The sequence below is a fragment of the Mastigoproctus giganteus genome, chromosome 14 (assembly GCF_048544385.1).
Source record: "Mastigoproctus giganteus isolate SK-2022 chromosome 14, ASM4854438v1, whole genome shotgun sequence".
Lineage (NCBI taxonomy): Eukaryota > Metazoa > Arthropoda > Arachnida > Uropygi > Thelyphonidae > Mastigoproctus > Mastigoproctus giganteus.
In genome coordinates, this window is record NC_143588.1 from 36,489,283 (window position 1) to 36,516,377 (window position 27,095).

A 27,095-nucleotide genomic window follows, 5' to 3' on the forward strand; every position below is an offset into this window, starting at 1 on the left:
GATTTTATGTCTGATTTACTGACCCATTCTATTTCGCTGAACAGCTGTTCATTGCACTCAACAGTCTTTAGGCCCCCTAATGCACTCCTACCCTCATTTTTGCTTTCCCAGTGCTTATGTCACATCATTGCACTGGCCACCCATGGCAATTAGATGCACTGCCTTAGATTTTATGTGCTTCTTAACTAGGAGCATAACTGCCTAAAGGAGAGACAGGGTAAGAAAGGGGTATAACTGCCCCCTTCTTACCCTGTCTCTCCGTTCTATATATGGGGAGTTGTGGGGGGAACTTCCAGTGCCTCTTGACAAAAAACTGTTATTTCGGTGTACATTGTACTCCCCATTTTGACAGCACATCTCTGAAATACCAACAGTATATGCATTTGATGTCTTGACCACCAATTAAAATTCATTAAATTTATTTACTATTCTCCTAGCATTGGTGTTCGTGCAAATATACAATGCACCTTTTATTACTCTTAGTTACCATAACTCAGCCCATGTATTTACTTCTTTCTTGATAACTCCCAGCAGTCCTTGAAATGCACAGCACTTGCTTTCGATGCTGCTGCTCGTTCCAATCAAAGCAGTGCAAGAATCACTTTCATCTCTGCCTGTGATTATTGTTAATTTATTTGTCTGTATATTTCCCCCACCCAAACTAGCTGTTTTCCAACCAGCCTAACACTGCGTCAATAGCAACAGCAAATATTCTTGCACCTGTTCTATTTAATATTATCCCATCACTATTGAAGCAGTCTCTCCTGTTAGCAAGCACAGACCATGCAGAGAAAAATTCTACCCCACGATTCTTGCACAATCTCTCTGTGGCCAAACTGATTTGACATGTTATAATCCATCTTATTGTGTCTGAGCAGAATTTCAGACACTTTAAAATTTAACTCTAAATTGCAACTGTTTTTCATTGCTTGTATTTTTGTTAAATATGTCTGCAGATCTACTCTTAATATCATTAGTGCCAACGGGTACAACAGTATCACCTTTTGGGCCCTTAAAAGATGATATCTGCTCTACCGTCATCAGCCTTTGCTCCTGGCAGACATACCCTGGTCCTATTCCACCTTATTCTTTTTTTCACAATATGTTTGTTGTTTCCCTGATAGTTGTCACGGATTAGCGCATTCTGGGAGTTCTTTATATTAATTGTTCCCCACAAAACAAGGTCTCTTCCAATGTGGGACTAGCGCATTCTGCCCTGAAGATTGCTGCTACATTGCCTGATTCGCAAGAGTGAGCTCTGGTATTGAGTTGGGAAGCTGAGAGCTTTCCAACTCAATGCCAGAGGGCATCTACCCTGTTCTTCAAGCTCTTATAAAGGCTCATAACAAATGCTGTGTTTGCACTTAATATCCTCACAGTATTTACATTGAGTGCACACACACACACACAATGAGATCCTGATTGGCAATATCATGTCCGATCATCAAGCAAGCCGTACATTTCATAAGACTGTGATTCAAAGGACAACTGTCCCCTCAGTTCTCTCCAGAGCACTCCCACTACCTTGAGTCCTTTGCTTTGCTGCTCTGGTCTGAGGCATGATTTTCATTTAAATTCGTTTAATTACCATTATTACATAATGGTAATTAAAAATACTACACTAAATAAATATATCTAATGCAGTAATAACATGCACCAATTATGCTATGAAGTTTACATTATTAATTATATAATTAAAATTCAATTGTTCTTTTCAATACACCAATTATGCATTAATAATACCACCACGCTACCAGGTTTGCATTATATGTGTTAGGCAATACCATTATGTTTGAAAGTTATAAGTCAATTATAATATATAACAAAATTATCCAACTAATGCCAAATTAAGTGATTCGACTTTAGAGATACCTATTTACTATAATTAGAAGCATTGAATGTATATATATCATTTAAAAAACACTCCATGAGGAGGAGGATTCCAAATTGGATGAATAATGAAGTTGTCAGATTACTCGAGCAGAAAAAAGACATGGAAAATTTACAGAGCAATAAAAAGTACTGAAGCCTATAACAGCTACAAATTGATTTTAATAGTGCCACAGAAAATGTTAGACTAACAAAAGCAAATTATGAGATATCACTAGCAAAGAGATCAAAGTGTGGTAGTGGTAAGAAATTCTTCACATATATAAATGCAAAGAAGAGAAGGACAAACCAGATTAAACTCTTTATCTAATGGATGTGGGATAATATTAGATACTCCAGCCAACGTTGCAGATGAACTTAACAGTTAATTTACATTGATATTTGCAGAAGAAAAACCCTTTATGTCAATGAGAAATTATGGGAGTGAAGTTGAAAAATATGTAATTAATGATATTGAAATTTCACATGATTATTTAATGAAAAAACTTTCGAGCCTAAAGGCCAGTGAGGCTTCTGAGGTTGATGGCATATACCCTGTAATCTTAAGGTAAGTGGCAAGTGAGTGAACTGAACCACTGAGGCTAATTATGAGAGCATCACTGGACTTGAGGGTGATTCCGTTGAATTGTAAAAGTGCCAGTGTATCACCAGTACATAAAGACGGTTCTAAAAGTGTAGTGGGAAATCACCGAGCGGTCAGTCTAACTTCAGTAGGGAAAATCATGGAGGCAATGATCAAGGGCAGAATTCAGGATCATTTAGATAGAAATGGAATTCTGAAGGATACACAGCATGGTTTTCTAAAGGGAAAATCATGTTTTAAAAATATAGTTAGCTATTTTGACAGGGTCACTCATGAGCTGGATTTATGGAATAATTTCATCATTGTTTATTTAGATTTCAGCAAAGCATTTGACTCTCCCACAATAATAATTAATTTACTTTATAAGCTGGAACAGGTTGGGATCACGGAAATCCTTAGATGGATAGCATGATCACTTCAGGACAGGAGGAAGAGGATTGTGATAAATGGTGATTCTTCAGATTGGGTTAATATAAGAAGTGGGTTTCCCCAACAATCACTGATTTTCTTAAATAGCATTGACAAAGGGATAGAGGACATGATGTCTAAAATTGCAGATGATATAAAGATGGGTAGAATGGTTAATGATCACCACCAAGCAGAGCTTCTGAGTGACCTAAATAGACTTCATGGATGGTCAGAAAAGTGGCAGCAGTGTTTTAATTTCAGCAAAATGCAAGGTCTTACACCTGGGGAACAGCAACCCCAAAATAACTTATACACTTGGTGGAGTTGAACTAAAATCAGTAGTAGAAGAACGGCATTTGGGAGTTATGATATGGTCAGACGTGAAGTTCTCTGAACATTATAGACAGGTTGCAAGGAAGGCCCATGGTGTCCTATCGATGATTTATCAAACATTTTTCTAGTAGAGATAGATGCCATAATCCCATTATTATATAAGGTTAATATTAGACCACACTTGGTATAGTGTTCAAGTGTGGAGACCACACCTAAAAAAGGAAATCGAGCTTCTTGAAAGTGTCCAAAGACGGGTAACTTGCCTGGTGAGATTTGCAAAAGGGCATCCAAAAGAGGGAAGACTTCAAATATGTGGGTTGCACAGCTTGGAAACCAGGCACCTTAGAGATTGGTTGAGGTTTTTTTTTTTTTTTTAAGGAGCATTAGCAACTAAGGCCATATTGCTCCAGGTTATGCGGTGGTTATTCCCTGACCTTTCCACATCCTCCGTATTTGGTGGTGACGGGCTCGAACCCGGTCTAATCAAGAAGCGTGTGCTATGCACTGCTGCTCCTTCCCACCTGGCTACAGAGGTGCCTGCACCATAGAGGAGACTTAATTGAGGTCTTTAAGGCTCTGAGAAAAGGCAAAATAAAAGTTAATGAGGATGAAATTTTCACAGTTATAAATAATTCTAGAACTAGGGGCCATAAATTAAAGTTACATGGGGGTGGGGGGGATGTTTATACTGGATTGCAGGAAGCTTTATTTTAGCCAGCGAATTAGAAATTACTGGAATAAGTTACCTACATGGGTGGTTGATTCTGACAGCTTGGGGAAATTCAAAGGTCAGGTGGATAGTTGCCTACGGGAGGAGGGATATGCATAGGCTCTCTATTTCCTTTTCTTTTATTTATTAATTATTTTCTTTAATTTTATTATTATTTTACTTTTTCTTTTGGCTGGTGCAGCATAAGTCTTAGGCTCTTTTGCACCATATGGCCATTACAAATACTAATTAAAAAATTTGAATTCCCATACCACTCACTCTATAACAATAACATATATATATATATATATATATATATATATAGTAACCATCAAAATCTCTAGGTAAATTAAAAAATAAAATAACAAGCATTACTAGGACTCTAAAGCTACTTATTTGAGTTATTTGAATTTGATTTAATATAATAGTTAGGTCCATAAAATGGCAAAATTCTTCAAGATCTTATCCATTTCTTAGATGTGAAAATTCTTTGACCAGTGCATGGTTACTCTGGTCTCAGAGTTCTTTATATTAATTGTTCCCCACAAAACAAGGTCTCTTCCAATCCAGTCCAATAACCCTAGCCAACACGAATTTTACCTCCAAGAACTTGCTGCTCTTAACCAATTTTTATGTGCAGATTTCGAAAAATCACCATAATAGTTTTACATCACATCACAGTTATTGAATATAGAGGGAGTTATTTTTACCAAAATATGTCAGTTTTGTATAATATAGCCGGTAATGTGTGACATACTGATTTATTTTAACAGATATAAGCTAATTCTCTTAATTTTTGCAATCGATTCTGGCCTTATTTTCTTGTGATAAACATAATCAGACTTCTGCCTATGGTTCTTACATTCGAATTCTAATGCAACAATTTACAATTTGAAGAGAGCACACTTAGCATTTTTGGTGAGAATTTTTGTGGCTGTGCCAAGGTTTTCCAAGTATTAACTGATCATGACATGTTCTCAGAGTTGTAAATTTGCGCTCCAAACATGAACTGCCCCTCGAGATTAGGAGGGTTCAGCCCTCCTACCACTTCACAAGATGTCGATTATCAGCCAGTAAGTTCAGGTAGTGAGGTACATTTACTGAAACAAGATGAGTTGAATGATTTGCTTCGAGACTTAAATTTGCTGAAAGAACAAGTTGAACTGTTAGGTTCTAGGTTACAGCAGTGGAATATACTCGCAGCAGGGGCGCCTCCATAGCCAGGTGGGCAGGAGCAGCAGTAGTGCGTAGCACATGCTTTTCGATCAGACCCGGGTTTGAGCCTGTGACCACCAAATACGGAGGATGCGGAAAGGTCAGGAAATGACCACCGCATATCCCTGGAGCAATATGGCCTTAGTTGCTAATGCTCCTAAAAACCAAAATAATAATAATAATAATAACTCGCAGCAGGAACAAAGATTTCAGTGTTTCAATAAAGACATGAAAAGTTTTCAAAATATTTTGCTATGGAGGACAGGATGTGTTTTTGCAATGACATTATTGAATTTCTGAAAGAACTAGGCATTGTGCCGAAGTCAGATGAATGGCATTTATTCATCGATGCTTCAAAATTAAATTTAAAAGCCATTTTGCTTCATAATGGTAATGAATTTCCATCAGTTCTTGTGTTTCGTTTATTCAGTTGGACTTGAAAGAAAGTCATGAAAGCATGTCTAAGGTTCTACATGCTATAAAATACCAGGATTATGGTTAAATCTTAAGGTTATTGGATTTCTTGTTGGTTTGCAGGAGGGGGGTGTCACAAAATATTGTTTTTTGTGTTTGTGGGACAGCCATGCGACAGAAGAACATTGTTGTGCAACATTGGGACAAGTGGGGCGAGTTCATCCAGGGCAATGTAATGTAAAATATATTCCTTTAGTGCAATCAAACAAGGTTCTTCTTCTTCTACCGCCGACCGGGCTAGCGGAGTGGGTAAAGAACCTGCCCGGCAACCCAAAGGTCGCGGGTTCGATTCCCGCCTCGGGCTTGGATCAAAGTACTGCAAAAACCTTGGGAGGTGCAATATGGCCACAGAAGCCGATGCGCCAACAACTACTAAATCAAAAAAAATCTTCTTCTACCCCTGCGCATGAAACTTGGATTGATGAAAAATTTCATGAAGGGACTAGATAAAGAAGGTAACGGATTTGCATACTAGAGAAGTGTGTTTCCTAATTTAACATATTCCAAGCTTAAGGAAGGAATTTTTGTAGGGCCCCAAATTAGGAAACTCCTGAAAGACGATGTGTTTGAAACCCAGTTAAAAGAGGTTGAATTGGCAGCTTGGCGATCATTTAAGACAGTAGTACATGGATTTTTGGGTAATATGAAAGAAGAAAACTATGAAATGTCTAATTTACTTGGGTGCTACAAAAACATGAGCTATTGAATGTTGTTGTAAATTCATTTTCTTCATTATCATAGAATTTTTCATCAAAAATCTGGGAGATGCAAGTGATGAACAAGGGGGAGCGGTTTCATCAAGAGAAACCCCAAGGACTCATATCTGGTGAGTATGGGCTTGGCACACCCAGGATCCTGAGTTGGATATCATCATTCTCCTCTTTTTTGGTAATTCCCTCCTACTTCTCTCTCTCTCTCTCTTGGGGTACACAAATTTTTTTTGGCTGGTGCAGAATATGCTTCAGGCTTCCTTGTACATCATCATCAGCCATTTTCAATCCACTGAAGGATGAAAGCCTCTCCAGCAACTTTCCAGTTCCTTCTGTTTTGTCCAATACCCATCCATTTACTACCCACAAACTCATGTTTTCATCTGTCCATCTCCATTGTTGTCTTCCAGGTTTTCTTCTAGCTCCTCTTAGGTACCATTCTGTTATTTTCTTAGTCCATCTGTCATCATGTCTTTGAGCTATGTGTCCTGCCCAAGACTGTTTTAGTTCTTTAGTTTTGATAAGAATGTTGTTTACTTGAGTTTGCTGGCTAATCAGTGTGTTTCTCTTATCTAACAGTCTGATTCCCAATATAATTCATTCCATTCTTTGCTGTGTAGTTCTCAGCTTCTCTTCCATTCTTTTGGTGAGTGCCCAAGTTTCACTTCCAAAAGTCACGGTGGTATACATTGGTTCATTATTTTACGTTTCAGACAAATTGGGATATTGCTCCTCAGTATATAGAGCGATATCCCATTCTACTACTACTACTACTACTTCCAGCCATTTATCATTATTACAGCTAATGACTTGTCCCAGATAAGTATATGACTCCACCTTTTCAATTACTGCTCCTTCAATCATTATATCCCTTTCTGTGGCATACTCTTTCATCATTACTTTTGTTTTAGCTATATTCATCTTTAGTCCAAAATCCTTGCCAATTTGCATAACTGATTAAGATTTTCCTCTAATTCTTTGGGATTGTGGCTTATGACCACAATGTCATCTGAAAATCGCAAATGGTTTAGGTATTCTCAATTCACATTGACTCCTTTCTGCTACTAGTCTAATCTTCTGAAAGCTTCCTCAAGGGTGACCAGGTTTTGGTGCATTATAGCCTTAGTCGCTAATGCGCCAATAAAACCCAAGCAACAACAACCTCAAGAGTAGCAGTAAACAACTTTGGAGATATTGTCTCCTTGTTGAACTCCTTTCTCAATTTTAAATTTACTACTGTCTTTGACTAGTCTAATAAAGGAGGTAGCATTTTCATATATTTTCTTCAAAATCATAATATGTGGGGTATCTAAGAGTGGGAGAAACAACTGAACCTTTGGGAACACCAGCAGAAGTTAGAAGACAGAGAGCCGTCTACCATCACCTGCAGTATGCGGTCAGAGAGAAAACTGTATACCCAATTCCAAAAAAAGCTGGCAAATCATAGGATGGAAGCTTATTTAGAAGACTTTTATGCCAAACACGATCAAAAGCCTTTGAAATATCAAGAGCAATGGCTTGAGTTTCAGCAAAATTTTCCATTGAATTTGTCCACAGATGGGTAACATAAGCCAGAATATCATCAGTGGAATGACATTGACGGAATCCATACTGGTAGTCATTGATCAGATGAAAGATTTCCAGATAGTTTAAGAGTTGGCAGTTAATTTATTTTAATATTACTTTAGAAAGAGTAATGGTAAGTGCAATGAGACGATTATTCGATGGAAGTCACCCTTTGTCAACCTTTTCAGGATTTGTCACCCTTTTCAGGAACTGGCTGGATATGAGCAAATTTCCAAAGCAGAAGGGATTTGAAATAAAAAGTGGAAAAAGCCGAAACAAAACAAGAGTAAGTTCAAGGGCACAGGTTTTGAGAACAAGTGGAGAAATATCATCAGGACCTGGAGCTTTCTTACATCAGATTCATTAAAATCCTTCTGACATCCCTTTGACGGAAGACCACAGGAGGAACTGAGTGTACCAGAAACAGTTTGAGATGAATTTTTTTACCATGATCATCAATACATGGGTTAGAAGAAAAATAGCATGCTAGAAGGTCAGTTTTATCTTTGGCTGATGTGGCAACAGAACCATCTGGTTTTGACAGAGATGGGCAAAAATTATGACCAATAGCTTTGGAAAGAGATCAGAATGCCCCGCTACCATTTGGACAAGAAGCAAGTTCTACTCTTAGCCTGTTCAAAATGTAGTTTGGACTGATTAATATGACTGCTTTACAAAGTATAAAAAATATATTTTAATTTTATTCCATTTTAATTTAATTTAATATCATGGTTTAATTCTCATCTATTTGTCATTCATGTTTTTATATTACCCCATAACCTTGTCAAGCCCCTGGCTGTGGCCGACATGTATTGTATCTTTATTGTACAATAAAGATTTCTTCTTCTTAATACTTAATAATAATTTTTATTATTATGCAATGTCACCTATAAGAACTTAGTACTGGAAATATGTATAATAAAATTCAGTAATATTATATGACAACCCCAGGGGCTTACATCTGGTGAGTATGGGCTTGGCACACCCAGGGTCCTGAGCTGGATATCATCATTCTTCTCTTTCTTGATGATTCCCTTCGACTTTTGACTCTCTCTCTCTCTCTCAGGGTAACTCAGGAATTTTTTTTTGGCTGGTGCAGCATAAGCCTCGGGTTTCCTTGCACCATATAGTAATAACACAAATAATAATAAAGGAAAAGCGGTACCAAGGTTGCTAGTATCCTGTAATGAAGGGAGAGTAAGCAGGAATATAAGAGAAAATCCCTTAGTAGCAAACATTTTTAAGGACAACTACAGGTATGCCGATTATATATTATTGAAATACAGGGTGTCTCAAAAATATTTGTTTAGGGGAAGTAGGTAACATCTAAGGGAATGTGAATCGCATAGGAACCCATAACCGGAAACAGCACGGGAAAGTAGTAGCAGAGGCACAAGAAGCAGAAATGACACAAGACAGTAATTAGTGGCAAACATTGACATAATATTAACAATGGAGTATGAGATGGATGCATTTCATGATGTTACAAGAGATGCTCGAAGGTTCCACCATGAGACGCGATGCATGTGTGACACTGATGCAGCATGGATGGGTGGACACGGTCGAACAACACCTGGAGTTTCTTTGACAGTAGCAGCAGCGCAGACGAGTCTTGCCAAGAGATCCATTTCCATCTCCACAGGCGATTCATACATGATAGATTTGAGGGGCCCCCCACAGAAAGAAATCAAGGCTCGATAAATCAGGTGAGCATGGGGGCCAGGCAACGGGTCCACCACAGCCAGTCCATCGACACCCAATATGCCTGTTCAAATGGTCACGAACACACCTTCCATAATGGGCAGCCGACTCCTCATGTTGAAACCAAATGTTGCATCTCACATTTTGCTGTAACATGTCAGGTAACCCTGGTAGAACTTGTTCAAGAAAGATCCGATATTTAGCGGAGTTCATGTGGGATGGTAACAGGTATGGGCCGACTAAGCAGTCACCGACCATACTTGCTCACACATTTATTGTGAAGCAATGTTGTGCCGCATGGGGGCACACACCGTGTGGGTTGTCATGAGCCCACACATGAGCATTGTGCTTATTGAATAAGCCTTCCCGAGTGAAATAAGCCTCATCTGTGAACAAAACAGGAAAATTCAAGTCTTGAACACTTTCTTGGAGAAACCACTGCGCAAAAGCCACACGTGCAGGATGATCTTGGGGGAGCAGTAACTAAACCCTTTGGAGATGAAAGGAGTGTAAGGAATGATCGTGCCAGACACGCTGTACAGTGCAACAAGACACTCCTAAAGCAGAGGCAATGGCACGAGTGCTGGTAGTAGGATTATTCTGGACGGCATTCAACACACTTTCTTCTATGGTGGGAGTTTGCGTCAAATGTGGTCTGCCCGCACTACTCCTGTTACCTCTAAATGACTCATAATCACACAAATTTTGATGCATGCGCAAACAAACGGTGGTCCGGTACCTGTCTGTCTGGGAAGCGTTCTCCATAAATTCATTGAGTGGCTCGTCCATTGCCCTCTGCTAATCAGTACACTAGGTGCATGTCTGCCAGCTCACAGTTCGTATATCGATGCATGCTCTTCGTGTGGCGACTACTGCTTGAATGAGTAAACCAGAAATTTTCCCTCTCGCGAACTGATGAACAGCGCAGTGTGCCGACTTATGGTGACGTTTTCGGTTATGGGTTCCTATGCGATTCACATTCCTTTAGATGTTACCTACCTCCCCTAAACGTTTGTACCAATATTTTTGAGATACCCTGTATAACTATTTAACAATGATTTATGATATGTTTTCCGATGTTAAATGAGTTATAGAGAATGTATAATATTTTTTTACGATATTAAAAACTTGAATTTTACGTATATATATCCCTTTATTTTAACATTAAACATTGATACATCTCTTGATCTAGATGTGATAGAGACTTTTTATGGTGATTCTCGGAATCAGTGCCTTTATTACCTTCCAGAATTACATATTTTCATATAACAAAAAAATATTTTTTATTTTCTAGTGTAATCAGCAGTCATTAGAAGTCAAAAACCAGTTCATCTATGAAAGATGTAGTGGGAAATCACCAAAAATTTTTAGAATAAAGCTTGTGATAGCACTTTATCTTGTCACAAGGTCTGGGAAATTAACTGTGTGATCTTGAGAAACATTTTCTCCAACTTTGTTTTATAATATAAAACTGAAGTTGTGGAAAAACATATCTCTAATATAGTGAATAATTAAATTTTTTTTTTCAATAAAAAAAATAATAAATTAAAGTTTAGACCTCTGATACTCCACCTACAAAGATATCTCTTAAAGCATAATCTGGTTATGCTTTAATAACTGGATGTATTTTTAAAACAAATAGAAAATTGATAAACAGTTAGTTCTGTTTATCAATTTTTCCTTACTCATCCTAATTTCATATCTCATTCTCCAATGTTGCCTGATTGGTACATGCAATATGTATTTCTAAAGTTACAGTGTCTGATTGGGATCATCTAAGATTTATCATTTAAAGATTGTAATCAGCGTGAATTTTGGGGTTGCAAATGTAAATGTTCCAACATATGCATTGCTTGATTTAGCCATATCTAATTTTCTTGAAGTTCTTTGGGTAAATTTGTGAACAGTATTCTCAAGTGATTTAGACACTGTAGATTTTATATTGTTTACACAGGATGGTAAGAAATAATTCATAACTGATTGTGAATGTTTTCTGTTAATAGATTGATAATTGCATATTGGTCTGAGTGCGTGTTTAAACATTGCATGCAATTGCATGGTTTACTCTCTGATAATATGTGAAATACTGTATTTTCTGCAATAATTTTCTGATAATAATTTGTTCCTATGTATTAACAATCTTTCTTGCTATACTGAACACAAATTTAGGTACTTGAATCAAAATTACAGTCTTGCCGCAACTGCATTAAAGACCCTGAAAGGATAATGAAGGACAAGGCATCTAGCCCACTTACATCACCCCAGTAAGACTTTAAACGTTATAGTATTTTATTTTAAGATTAAATATTCAGTGCAATATACAATACCCTACCAGAAGTATTTGGGAATATCTCTCAGTGTAATCAGTGGTGTGAATGAGATATTTGCAAAGAAGGAATAGGCTTAAAATTATGCAGACAATAAGATGTCACCAACAAGTAAAATGTGTTGTGGCAAGGTACTCATGGAGTTGCATAGTGTGCATAGTATTAGGGTCAGGTGCCACCTGTGGTTTCCCACATCTGCGCCATATGTTCGCTGTGAAGGAATACAGTACTACTGTAAATGCCAGAAAAGTGTTGTGTGTTGTATATGACATATTGCGTTAAGTTCTGTTGTGTATGAGCTTTAAGATTAAATACTGTATCAGCTATTTTGTCATTGCTTGCAACAGTTACACATTTGAACCTGGCAAAGTCAGTTATAGCCATTGTAATGGTGATGAAAACGAAGATGATGTAGGCTTGTGTAGATATGTTGGTCACTATATCACATCATGAAATGCCATTTCAGAAGTGCTTTGCGCATCGTTCTTGAACCATGGAACAAACAAATTCCATGGCACAGTGAATCAGATGTCTTTCCCATGTGTATAATATGGGAAGACATCTACTGCTGTATATGGTGCCCACAGTTAAGTTTATGAACTATGTCTGTTTCCTCTCATTTGGACTCAGAGCATGGATTATGGTGCCAAAGTAGTGGTGTGCTGGCTCACACAAGCCAGTTGATAAACCAACAATGGCTGTAAACTGTAGAGCAGCACACACTTCAATCCACACTGGCTAGTGTCATTTGGGTGATAATCGTGTATGTGGTGACACAGAAAATTCAGCTGAGGCATGCTTATTTTGGCAACCTTTGTGCTTCCTTCCCCCCCCCCCTTACCTACATGGCAGCCTGTGTAGGGATTATCCCTGCTAGCAATTTTACAGGAATATTATTTCTAACAAACAGCTGCTTAATTTTGCCTGGGCCGCTTCTTTGTAAGGTAATGACATTCTCATGCTTGTTGTGCGTCAAATATTTCAGGTTTATAAAATTTTCATGAACCTGATAAGATCATTACCCTAAGAGGAAGTGGCCCAGGCAAAATTAAGTAGATTGGGATGCAACTCCATTTGTCAAATCATTGTTGAAATGCAACCATAGATTGGTTATGGATACAAGAGCTCGGAAAAAGTCAGCAAAAACATTTTGTGAAAATCAATTGGCTATATGGAAATTACAATAAAAAAATTAATATTTTATTATTGTTTGAAAATTTTATATTCCAAATTGTAAATAGTAAAACTTACAATAAATATATACACACACACACATATTCTTGGCCTTGTTTTAATTTTAGCGAGCCAGTTTTTAAAATTTACCAGCACACCACTGTGCCAAAGCCACCAATGCTGTGTGCATTTTTCACAATTATGTGATGCCCACACACTGGGCTATATAGCAATAAGTTTGCAAAATTCCATTAAAATAATGCTACATCCCATTTAGTGAGCAGTTTAAAAGCATGGTTTGAGAAAAAAGCTGTTTTAAGAATTCAAGTCTGGAGTCCAGATTTGAATCCTTAAAACACAGTTCTGAATGAACTGCAGTGTCAGGTCATGGCATGGATAATATGTCCCTCTTCTATATCTGAATTGGCAACTGCACGAAAGGAGGAATGGGCAAAAATTCCATCTGTCTGTCATAAGGAACTAGTTGAGAGTGTTTCTCATTTATTCAACTTTAGGTCCACTTCAGGGTTTAGTGCCTTGATTATCGGAGACCATTGGATTCAGGCGTCTTCCACGGGATGATTTCCTTCGAGGTTTGTTCATTTCCTTATTGTGTCAGTTGTTGATTGCGATTTGCTGCGATAAGAGCTCTCCGTCTTGTGAACAGGGCCAGTGCATAGCTGGAGAAAGCCTGATATTCTTCCTTGGTGTCCAAGATGTGGTACTCCTGGCCGTATGGTAGATACTGTATTTTGGTGATGAATGCGCTGCGGAGGTCGTCATACAGCTATCATGCATGAGGTGCTGCCAGCTCTCCAGCCCCCCGCAGGTCCAGGTGGGATCTTCCTGTATTCCGAGTAGGGATAGCTTTGCATTCAGAGCTCCATGTCCTGTCAATAGGTATGTGACTTGTAGGCCCGGGGAAAACCAGGGTGGGAAGTTCGGAAAAACCCGGCCAATGTTGGGCAGAAACTTTCTGGTGATTTCGCCTTTTTGCGAGGTGGCCCATCTATCCTGCCACATCTGCAGCAGGTGAGCATGCAGCTTTTTCTTTTCCATAGTCTTGCTATTGATGATGTCGGTGGTGAATCCCAAACATGTCTGTGGGATACCCTTGTCCAGGTGGTGCGTGAGGCCCCGTCGAATGATCTCTAAGTCCAGTGGCAGGACACCAGCAAGGACTTGCAGGGCATGCGTGCTCACTGTGCTGCAAGCTCGAGTAATGGTCAGAAGGATTGATTGGTGAATCGAGTCAATGATTCGTTTATTGACAACAGTTGTGGCTTTTTGATACCATGCGCCAGATGCATACGTGACTATTGGGGTGAAGATGGTTTTATAGAAAAGACATAGCACCCGTCTGTCTAGGCCCCAGTCTCTGCAAGTGACTCTGGCAACCAATGCAGTGTATCGTCTGACTTTTGTACGCAAATATTTCAGGTGGTCCTGAAATGATAGATTTGGATCTAGAATCATGCCTAGGTACTTCAGCTGCTTTGAGAATTTAATTGTTTTCTGGTCAATCTTGATTTGTGGAGGCTGCCTGAGGTTGAGGCACCCCTTGAGCAGAATGGAGTTTGTCTTTGCAGGGGATATTCTAAGTTGATTTTTCTTTGCCCATTCCTGAAGGGTGGACAGAGCCCGGTTTGCCAGTGTCTCCAGTTGTGTCCTTGAGTCCGCTGACACTGTCAGTAAGAGGTCATCAGCAAAGGCCTGCGATTTTACCTCGTCAAGGTCTATAGCTAGGAAGGAGTCCATTACTATGTTCCACAGTAGTGGTCCAAGGACCGAACCCTGTGGACAGCCGCGAAATGTATTCTTGGAGAGGGTCCCATAGGGAGCAACAATCCTGATGGATCTGTTTGTGAGGTAGCTCTTGATGACCCTGTAGAGGTTGCCTGGGATCCCTGACTTAGTGACCTAATTCATTAGGTCACTGAATGTTTTACAAATTTTTTTTGACAAGGTTTTGGCGCATTATAGCCTAAGTTGCTGATGCGCCAATAAAACTCAACCAATCAATCAATCAATCAATCAATCAACCAACCATCTATCCCAGAAAATCGAGAGTCTACTGTACTGTGATAAGAGCTGGATATCATAATTCTTCTCTTTCTTGGCGATTCCCTTCTATTTCTGACTCTCTCTCTCTCTCTCTCACTCAGGGTTAACTTAGGAAATTTTTTTTTTTTTTTTTTGACTGGTGCAACAAAAGCCTCAGGCTTCCTTGCACCATATGACTTAATTATAATAATAATAAGACCGACTGTAAAGAATCTTCTGTAAGCAAGTCCGTAAGAGTAGAGTGATTCTTCGTCTTTGTTTATTTCCAAAACGAAAAGGCTGATTCACATAGATATGTGGAATCAAAACAGGAATTTAAAAGTTCACTGCATTTTTTTACATTTGGGTACTTTTCTCAGCAAACATATTTCTAAGAATCTTTTCCTGATGAACTGGCTTTTAGAAAGATATCGTTTCGAAATGTAATAATTTCGTTTTCAAGTAATATTTTCTCCATGTGAAAAATCTCAGCAATTTTTTCTGCAATTTACATTAAATAGACATTAACCAGACATTAAATGGATAAGAAATATCTTCAATTGTTTTAAAATCACTGAATCTGGTTTCAAAATCATCCACAACTTTCTCAATTTCAGAAACATTTCTCACTATTAAATTCAAAAACAGGATATTTTTGCAAATGATCGAATTTTTTTTCTTTTTGAGATCCTTAGCCATTGCCAAAAATTGATGTTTATATGCAGAAATACTGCGACTCATGTCACCCACATTTTTATTTTTTCCTTGTAATTCCAAATTCAGATAACTTAATTTAGTAGTAAAATCTGCCAAAAAAGCCAGATCACACAACCACTCCTTATCTTATAGCTGATGATAATCATCTCTGTAGAAACTGATCCGACTCAGCCACCTCACATCTGTGTGTAATATCATATCTGCATTTTGAAAAATCTCCTTTGAAGACATTATTCTCTGATGGAATTCACGATTTTGAAAGCTATGTGCATAATACTTTTAGTATTTAATTTTTTGCTAGCTAACGCTTGTTGGTGGATGATACAGTGGTAACTCAAAAAATCTGGAAATTCATCATCCTTTTGCCACAATTGCAATGAATCTGTTAAGATAGGGTTACCATCTTCTGCACTCATAAAAAGAGGACATTTACATGTTTTGGGGCGAATAAAAGAGGACAAATATATTATGCAAATAATAAAATAAAAACAATGTAAACCACATTTACTGATGTTTAGGATTAGTACATTCATATTTGTCTTGAGAAATTTTATTTATTTCAGTAGCTCTGGATTGCCTCTCAAATATGTGTAAAAATCAACGCATGACATGTTTGAAATTGTACTGCAAAAACAAAATACCTTTTACAGAATTGACATTTAACCTATTCCTTTCTTTTGTCCACTGACTTTGCATTAGAGAGAATACTCTCTCTACATTTGCACTGTGAGGAGGAATTGCAAAGAAAAACTGGACAATTTTCAACAATTCTGAATGGAATTCAATATTTTTTGAATTACTAAAATATTTGGCCCACTTTTCATATTAAGCATGTTTTTAAAGTCTTTATTATTCATTTGACCCTCAAAAAATTTCTTCAAATTGTTAAATTGGTCAAAACACTTAACATCATTAATTGTTTACCCCTTTGTCAATCAAGTAGGAAATATAACATTCTACATCGTTCCAGTTTGGTACTGCATCCATTTTCATCCACATAAAACAGGAAATGGATTCCATATGGTGAAGCCACTTGTCTAAATATTCCATGCAATTTCTATACAGATTTTTTGTATCACTAGAAAATTTTTCACATTCAAGTACAAGTCCTTCATCATGTTTTTTTGTATAGCATTTCCTTTATTCTTAATGGCATGAAGTTGTGATCCGTCCGTTTCGAGATAATTTCTTTCACTGAGACTAAGACATCTAGCACTTCTGCAGCTGAGTTACTTTCCCTTTCAATTTGTTGTATGTGTGTATGGAATACACTCATAAGTGATTGCATGAATCAAAAATGAATCTCACTAAATCCATTTTCAAAGAACCTTTTAATCACGATGGGAGGTTTTTCTTGGGACCGAAAATAAGCCTGTAAAGCTGGAAACTTATCTATGAGCCTTGTGATGAATGGAAATAATGAAAGCGATCTCATCTTGCTGTGAGAAAGGAGCTGTCTATATTCAATCTCAACAAACTCACAGTATTCCCTAAGCTCTTCAGTCCTCACTGTATAATTATGAAAATACTGGTAAATTTTAAAAACAATGTTCTCTACATCAACTTCCCAAAGTTCTGCAGCATTCTGAAGACAATTGTTCAAAATATGTGCAGGGCAGCCCACTCCAATCAAACTCTTGTTATGCAACAATTTCTTTAATTTTGCAAAGACATTATTTCCTTCTCCATTTCATCTTAGTCCTCCAAACATTGTATTGCAATTGTCCCCAGTGAATGCAATACATTTTTCACACAAACCATTTTTTTCAAGAGTTTCTTTAACATACGTAGAAATGGTATCTGCAGTCTCGTTAGGCATCTTCTGTAATTCAATTAAATTTTGTTTGTAACCCTCCTTCATTTACATCAGAATACTGAATAATTAATGGGAAGGTTTTTTTCAGAACCATGATTACTTCCATCAGTTGAGACCCCACAGTATGCAATTTTATTTTCTTTTAAAATTTTTACAGTAACATTAAGAGAATGATTTGTAAGTACAAAGTTTACAATGGCTTCTGTCTTGGTTCTAGCACAGGAAAATCTTTTTGCTATCTCAGAATCAAAAAAAAGAAATTTTTTAACATGACAGTTGTGCAGTCCATTGATTTGTAACTACTATGATGTTGAACAGTGTGAAAAGCAAAGGTACCCTTTGCAGCAGCCAGATCATATTCTATTTTACCGACAGCTTTGACAAAAAAATCTGTAACCTTTCCCGAAGAGGCCTCACCTTGAACTGCTTTCTTGTGCTTCTCAGTTTCAATGTGATGCTTCAAATCACCAACCCCTTTATTGGCTACTGAAACATATGTTCCCATTCTGCAAACTTTACATTCAGCTTCCCATTTCTCTCGGCCAGATACAAAACATGGAAATTTGTTTTTCATCTCTCTCTGTAAACATGCACTTCCTTTTAAATTTTATTAAGGTTAGGTTATGTTGTACATTCACAACTAAACTAACCTAATTGCAGAAAAGTGCCTACAAGTATAAAGATGGATAATAAATACTGTATTTTCGTAATTAAAGTGAAAAACAGTATTTTAAAAAAAGGTAAACTTTGGTATTATATAAACTAGTGTCTGCCTCTTGATTGGATTGTTGATAAGTATACCAAATTTAGTGGACAGTACGCAACTTTCGATCAATTTGGTGTGCACACAGCTCAAATCCACGTTTTCATATGCTGCAATCAATTTCTAGAGAAAACAGTCCCTCTAACTGTCAATATTTATTTGACATGCTGGAATTCCTGTAATTTATATATCCTTTTCTAGCACACCATCTGATCTTCACACGTTATCTACTCTCTAAACCAAAATATTGTATTGCTAGACTATATAAAATTTATATGTGCATAAATTCTGAATCAGAAGTGGGTTGGTAACAATCTCAATGCACTAAACTGAGTGTCTTCGGGGTCTTCCGCCTAATTGTCAACACGGAAATTTGAATTGAAGAATCGTCTCCTATTCCGAAAAAGATTCTGTATAATGTAACTCGGTAGTTTTCGTCGTGCTTGCATAAAAAAATGGCATATAATATAAAAATCTGGGCATTTAGGCAAATTTATAAAAATCCACCCAGACAAAAATTTTAGACAAAAAATCCAGACAAATCCGGTTAAAAGAGGGCGGATGGTAACCCTAGTCACTTGGTAACCCTTGCACTTGGTCATCGCGCAACACAGCGGCAACCCCCCAAGGCAGAATGCGCTGGTCCCAAAGGAACTAGTAGTTGTTGGTGACTCTATTGTCAGGGAAACGGGGAACATACTTTGTAAAAAGGATAGGTGGAGCAGGACCAGGGGATGTCTGCCAGGAGCAAAGGTTGATGACGTTGTAGAGCAGATATCATCTTGATATTATTGGTGCCAACGTGTACGTTGGCACTAATGATATCAAGAGTAGGAGACCGGCAGAATTGCTTAACAAGTACAGGTCACTGTTGAAAAAAAGCCGTGAAATAGGGTTGAATTTGAAAGTGTCTGCAATTCTGCCCAGACACGATAGGAGGGAGTATATGATGAGAGCCTTGTCGATCAATTTGGCCCTGGAAAGATTGTGCAAGGCTCAAGGGATAGAATTTTTTTCAGCCTGGACTGTACTTGTTAATAGGAGAGATTGCTTCTACAGGGATGGGATACACTTAAATAGAAAGGGTGCAAGAATATTTGCTGATGCTATCGAGGCAGTGTTAGATGGGTCGGAAAACTGCTAGCTTAGGGGGAGACAAAGACGAATAGATTAACAGTAGCCACTGGCAGAGGTGAAAGAGATTCTTGCGCTGCTTCTATTGGAATGAGCAGAAGCCTGAAAAACAAGATGCAGGATATTTCAGAGATTGCTGGGAGTCAATGCGGTACAAGTAAACACATGGGTTGTGTTAGGGTCGCTAAGAATAGAAATAGGTGCATGTATACTTGCGTGTACACCAATGCTAGGAGTTTAATAAATAAATTTGATGAATTTGAGTTATTGCTCAAAACATCAAAGGCAGATATTGTTGGGATATCAGAGACGTGGTGTCACACAGATATAAGGAATGCAGAACTGGAATTTGGGAAGTACAACGTCTACAGAAAGGATAGACTGGATAGGAAGGGAGGAGGGGTTATGCTATTAGTTAAGAAATACATAAAATCCAAGGAAGTGAAGCCAGTGGACATCGCTGGACAGTGCAGTGTCGAGTCAGTTTGGTGTGACATAGGCTGACATAAGCATTGGGAGATCAAAATTGAGAGTAGGAGTGTGCTATAGGCCTAATGACTCTGATGAGTATAATAAGAAACTGTACGGGGAAGTAGTGGGCCAGTAAATCAGAGAGTCTTATAATGGGAGATTTTAATTTCCCAGATATTGACTGGAATTTGGGGGCTGGTCACTCACACACTAGCAAGGCTTTTGTGGATTTATTGGATAATTGTTTTCTACATCAGCATGTTCGGGAGGCAACTAGAGGGAGGAATACTCTTGATTTGATTATCAGCAGTGATTGTTCATGCATTAAGAACCTGCACATAAATAAACCACTAGGTGGCAGTGATCAGTGTGCTGAAGTGGGATTTACTCAAAGAGGTAACTACCATTAGGGGTAAAGGGAAGGGTTATTGCTTTCGTAAAGGCGACTATGATGGACTGAGACAGTATTTAAATTCTATACAGTGGGACCAACTGATGATGTTACCAACAGCAAATGCAAAATGGGAAGCATTCAAAGAACTTATCTTGGAAGCTACTAGGCTTTACATACCAACCAAGAAATATTGTTCAAGGTTTAGGCCTAAATGGATGTCAGATGAACTGATGAGGCATATGGCAGAGAAGAAACATGCATGGGATACATACAAATTAACACATGACACAGAAGCCTATGATAGATACAAGTTTATCTGTAACCAAGTTACAAAGGAGGTTAGGCAGGCGAAGGCAGATTATGAGAAATCTTTGGCAAGGGATGCAAAGAAAAATAGCAAAGAGTTCTTTACTTATGTAAACTCTAGAAGGAAGGGGATGAATCAGATTGGACCACTTGATATCGATGGGTCAACTGTTGATGATCCTGCCCCGGTAACTAACAAACTAAATGAATATTTGGCATCGACATTCATACATGAGGAGTTATTTAGCGAGAGGAAAGCTAGAGGTGTATTCAACTAGAGTAAAATGGAGGAGAAATTGTTGAAGATAAACACAAGAAAAGCACCCGGGGTGGTTGGGATCTATCCAGTTATATTAAAGGAGGCAGCAGAGGAAGTAAGCAAACCCTTAGCCATAATTATGAGAGCTTCCTTGGACTCAGGGGAGGTACCCACAGACTGGAGATGTGCAAATGTGACCCCAATTCACAAAGGAGGATCAAAGGCTGACACAAGTAATTATAGACCTGTGAGTTTAACTTCTGTTCCAGGAAAATTAATGGAGGCACTAGTTAAAGAAGCACAGTAGGATCATTTAGACAAGACTTCAGTTATAGCTCGGACACAGCATGGTTTTGTTAAGGGGAAGTCTTGCCTGACGAATTTGATTGGATATTATGAGGCAGTCACAAAGGAACTGGATGCAGGGAATAACTTTGATATTACAGTAATACCCTGAAGTTACGCGATAGGTGGGTCCGACGAAAATCGCGTAAGTCGAATTCGCGTAAGTCGGGGTACAACTTTGCATATAAATTTTGCTTAATTGGGACCAAGGACTAACAAAAACACTAGTTTAGAAGAAAAATATTAATAAAATTGCAGTTCTTTATACATATTAATACAAAATATGTATTAAAAAAACAAATGACTTACGTTAAAAAGTTATTTCGATGTTGATGGCTTCATAAAATCTAACAAATTCGTCTGACAAAACAGCGCCTTCTTTTTTTCACGCAGAATTTCTTCGTAGCAAGCTAATAATTTTTTTATTCCTTGCTTTGTAGCTATAACGCGTTCTTCGTTGGAGTCTATGTTTTCTAAAATTTTTAAGCCCTTTACAATTGAGATCTTTTCAATTTTCAACCTGTCAAGTTTGCAATTGTCATGTGCTTTTCGCCGTTGCTTCATTTAGGCCTGTAGCACGTGCAATATCACATGGTCTTTCATTTCGCTCAAAGCGTTTCACAATTTCATATTTTTTCTCTATCGACAGAGGCGGACTGGCCATAAGCCTTACCGGGGAAACCCCGGTGGGCCAGTGTGATTTTGGCCGTAAACCATAGTGTGAGGCCACTATAAATTTTCCCGGGTAAGAATTTTTGATCCAGTCCGCCTCTGTTTATCGATAATTGGTTTTCTTTTTCTCTCTGAATCTGCAGTGTCTTCACCAGGATGCTTCCTTTTCACACCTTTTAATTTTACTAATTTTTAGGGAATAAAGCACAATTACAAAACGAGGAGCACGCTTGATACGCATAAACAAAGCTGCGCGCATGTAGCAACTGAATAAACAACACCATAAAGGCAGAGATACACTATTAACACCTCACATTTCTAGGGGTTACTACCATAAAACAATAAAAATCCAGTTGCGTTCCTGCTAGTGAAATCTGTTATAAACTGGTAGTAAACTCAATCTAATTGCATTTGCGATTATACCGATAGCTGGAATTGTGTTGGTTTTTACGTTATTATGGTGAAATGTGTTTCCCCTTCACTGATATAAAAAACATAAAAGCAGCAAAGTTGAATTTTGTTCATCTTTCGCTCTCAATCTCCGCCGTTGCACCGGATATCGATAACATATGAAAACCGACCTTGAAGATAGTGGGCGGCAGCGTTGCCAAACGAAAAAATCAAGAACCGCGTAACTCAGAGTTCGCGTAAGTCGGGGTATTACTGTATATACTTGGATCTTAGAAAGGCTTTTGATACTGCTGCACATGGAAGACTGCTGCACAAATTGGAGCAGTGTGACATTGGAGGCAAATAGCTGCTGTGGATGAGGGGGAGAAGACAGAGAGTGGTAATCAATGGACACTGCTAGTCATGGACTAATGTTATTAGTGGAGTCCCTCAGGGCTCAGTTTTGGGTCCATTATTGTTTTCTGTGTTCATAAATGATATTGATGATGGTATATCAAGCTTAATGTTGAAGTTTGCAGACGATACAAAGGTAGGCAGGTGGTCAAGGACACTACTGACAATATGCTGCTGCAACAGGATCTGGAAAGGTTGAGCAGATGGTCTGAGAGGTGGCAAATGAAGTTTAACATTGACAAATGTAAAGTACTACACATGGGAAACAGCAACCCCAGAGCAACGTATCAACTCTGTGGTACTACACTGACAGTGGTAGAGAATGAAAGGGACCTGCGGGTGGTTGTGCAGGCAGATATGAAGTTCTCTGAGCAGTGCAGACGGGCTGCAAGAGTAGCGCATGGTGTATTGTCAATGATACATAGGAATTTTTCTAGCAGGGATAAGGAGGTGATTGTTCCCTTGTATAAGGCAATGGTCAGGCCACACCTAGAGTACTGTATACAGGTCTGGAGGCCTCATTTCAAGAAGAATGTAGAGCTGCTGGAATGAGAACAGAGAAGGGCAACAAGATTAGTGAATGGAACAAAGGGGTGCTCTTACGAAGAAAGGCTTAAGTTTTGCAAATTACAGTGTCTGGAGACTAGGCACCAGCGAGGTGATCTGATAGAGGTGTATAAAGCCTTGAATGGTTTGAACATGCTGAATGCTGATGAGATTCTTCCTCTCGCTCAGAATAATCACCTGAGAGGGCATAAATTCAAATTGAGGAAAGACAGATGTAGGATAGACGTGCGGAAATTTGCCTTTAGCCAGCTGGTGGTTGGTTGGTGGAACAGACTTCCATCCCTTGTCGTGGAAGTTGATAGCCTAAATAAGTTTAAGGCTCAGCTGGACAGGTATTTTGAACGAACAAAGCTGTGAAGCGGAAGTGGTTTCTTTTTTTTTTTTTTTTTTTTTTGGCTGAAGCTGCATAAACTTGCTTTCTTGCATCAAATGCCTCTACTAATGCTAATGCCAATGCTAGTTAAGATGCCCCGTCATTGCTTTAACTCCATCTGTTGTTATTGATACGAGCTTAAATAGTGGTACTTTAATTTTTTTCATTAAAATTTTTGAATGCGTTAAATATATCAAGACCTCTATTTCTTTATTTTAACGAAACCATACCCACAGTTCTTCTCTAGTGGCAGAATAATCGAAAACCATAAGAACAAAAACAAGCAATTGAGCTGTATCACTGACTTCTGTAGATTTATCCAATTGTCAAGGAATTGTCAGTTAGCAATATGAGCATGCAATTTGCTCACTCAAATTTTTACTAATTTTTTGGAAGCTAATTTCGAGATAATTGCAGATCTTGAAGAGCACTTAATTTTATTTTTGTTCTTAAAATTTCAAAAAGAGCATCTGTTATTTCGAAAAATGCGTCTTTCATCAAATGACCCTCAGAAAATGGTTTGCATTTTTTTGCAAGAAGATGACTCACTTTAAATGATGCTACAGTTACTGCTTTAGATTGTAAATTATGTGCCATGAAGAAATTTCATTGCGCGAATAATCTGCATTTGATTTCTTTTAATTTATTTTTTTAAGGTCACTATTAGGCGGAAAATCTGATTGGTATCTACTATGGAGTTGTGTTGAACCGCCTTTCTAAATTTCCTTTTTTGGGTATAGCTACGAAAGTACTGCAAATCAAACAACATTTTCTTTTATCATTACAAAAACAACATTTTCTTTTATGTTTTACTCTTTTTCCTGGTATTCATTTAAAATCAAAGGGTATTAAATTAACGTATAAGTACTGTCCAGTTATTAATATTAAGTAAGCTAAATAAGAAATCAACACATACACTATGGTTTTTTTTTTTTTTTTTTTGTTATTTGTTGGCGCATCAGCTTCTGTGGCCATAATGCACCTCCCAAGGTTTTTGCACTACTCTGATCCATGCCCGAGGCGGGATTCGAACCTGCGACCTTTGGGTTGCTAAGCAGGCACTTTTACCCACCCGGCTAGCCCGGTTGGCTACACTATGCTCTCCACAGCGTATCTGCGTGAATTTTCACTAGACAAACCTAGCGGCTGTGCAGCAACCAGAATAGTCATGTGGTTCAATGGATTTGTAAGCGAATGCAGTGGGGAGCATAATAATAATATTTAATTTTCACTAATCTATTTTTATATATAATTAAAATTTGTCATGATCGACCAAAATTAAAGCTGCAATCGACATGTTGGCCACCCCTGTTATACATCATCAGGCATGTCTCATATTGTGGAGTTATACTTCATAACCGTTTTGCCATCATTACATCACTAGAGTACCCACCGAAGAAGGGGCAAATAGCCTTGAAATGGTGCTGTCTGGGTGGTGGTATCTGCTGAGAATAAGTAACAAGTCTTCTCCTTTGGTGAAGCATTACTTATTCGAAGTAGTGCAATATCATGGCAACTCGTTGTGAAGGATTCACAATATGAGATATATCTTAAACGATGTCACTGTTGCAAAAATTTGCTAATTCAGAGTTTAGCTGTGTACTAATATAATGCATTTGCACTAACTTGTATGTAGTCTAATTCTCTTGTAGCTGAGGCACAAGCCCTTAATGCATCTTGGATTATATATATATATATATATATACTCTTTCTTTTTTTAGGAAAGAAAAAATAGGTCAAGCTATTGCATTGTTGTTTTAGCATTGGCAATATGATACATGGAAGCAAAAGTTATATAGCACTAGCAAGAAAAAAAAAAAAAAAACACACCCTTCATTTGCCTATTCCTTACAGTAATTTGTCTAAACCTTTATTCAAACTACTGGCAGCACTAGGTTGAAATTTATTCCAATTGATTACTCTTTGAACAAATGCAAATTTCCACACATCTATTCTGCAACTAATTTTTTTCAAATATGGCTCATAGATATTATTTTAGTGGCATGGTGCACAGGTATATCAAGAAATGGAAACTGGTAAAATAATGAGCACTTCAACCTGTGTGAAGTGTAATTTGCCTTTAATTTCTTAAAGAAATACAGATTATTTTCGGACGCTCCATGGTACTTTCTGTACCACTTCTTCGGTGACTGAAGTCATTTTACTTGCTGAACTGGTAAAATAACTTCATTTACATAGAGTTATTAATTTGATTACATGTTTTTTACTTGTTAATATTTAGCTTTTAATTCTTATGAGTAATAGAACACGAACTATTAGTACACGTGTTAAAGATTAATTTTAGCCTTGTAAATAATTTTTTAAATCATTTAATGAATTAGTTAATATGATTAAAATTAAATTAAAAAAAACAGCTTAAAATAAACAGATAGCCACGAATACTTATACTCCTTTAGTGCTGTCCTTATGACACCATTAGCCTCACATACCAAGATAGTGGTTTACAATTAATTATATTTATAAATATTAACAAGTCAGAAATGTGTAATCAAATCAACAACTCTTCACAGTCACTGAAGAAGTGGTAAAGGAAGAACAGTAAAGGATGGGATTCTTCCTCTTGCTCAGATTACGAACCTGAGGGGGCATAAATTCAACTCGAGGAAAGACAGCTGTAGAATAGATTTGCAGAAATTTGCCTTTAGCCAGCAGGTAGTTGCTTGCTGGAACAAACTTCCATCTGGCTTTGTGGAAGTTGATAGCTTAAATAAATTCAAGGAGGAACAATTATATGAAGAAGATTTGCATCTTGAAACCAAATATAATTTCATAAATGACAACCAGGAAAAAGTGGTGCATTTCCTCTTCCTAGAGACATGTTTTTATATTAATTAATCTATTAAAAATTACTTTCCTTTATGTAAATTTAACCCTAACCAATACAGATCTAGAGTTGAGTACTAAGATAATAAACTTTACTAAGAGTCTTATAGATAATCAACAGTACTTCAAGCTTTCAGCTGTAAAATTAGTCATCATCACTCTGTAATGTAAAGATTATGGTTGAGTCTGCTTCAGCCGATCACGAGCCTGCTAAGGCCTACCTTGAGCAACTCAAGAAGCTCGTCGAGGAGAAAGGATATAAACCTGAACAGGTTTTCAGTGCCTCAGCGCAGCTAAATAGCCATTGAAGAGAAGGCGTCCCCAGGATTCAAGGCTACACGAGATCGCGGTTATGCTGCTAGTTTGCAACAATGCAGCAGGCCATATGACAAAGTTTGGCCTAATTTTCTGTGCGCAGAACCCAAGAGCTCTTAGAGGACGCAACAAGAATATACTGCCTATGTAATGGATGTGGAAGGTAAAAGCCTCTTCCTTAAC

General features: G+C 37.8%; 1 protein-coding gene across 1 annotated transcript in view; it reads left to right on the forward strand.

Moving 5' to 3' along the window:
* The window catches only part of LOC150075065 (nuclear distribution protein nudE homolog 1-A-like), a 193,061-nt gene that overhangs the window by 161,114 nt on the left and 4,852 nt on the right, over nt 1-27,095 (forward strand). The window contains exon 7 of the mRNA XM_090389075.1: nt 11,759-11,853. Coding sequence (XP_090245201.1) covers nt 11,759-11,853 — 95 coding nt within the window. The remainder of the gene's footprint in view (nt 1-11,758; nt 11,854-27,095) is intronic.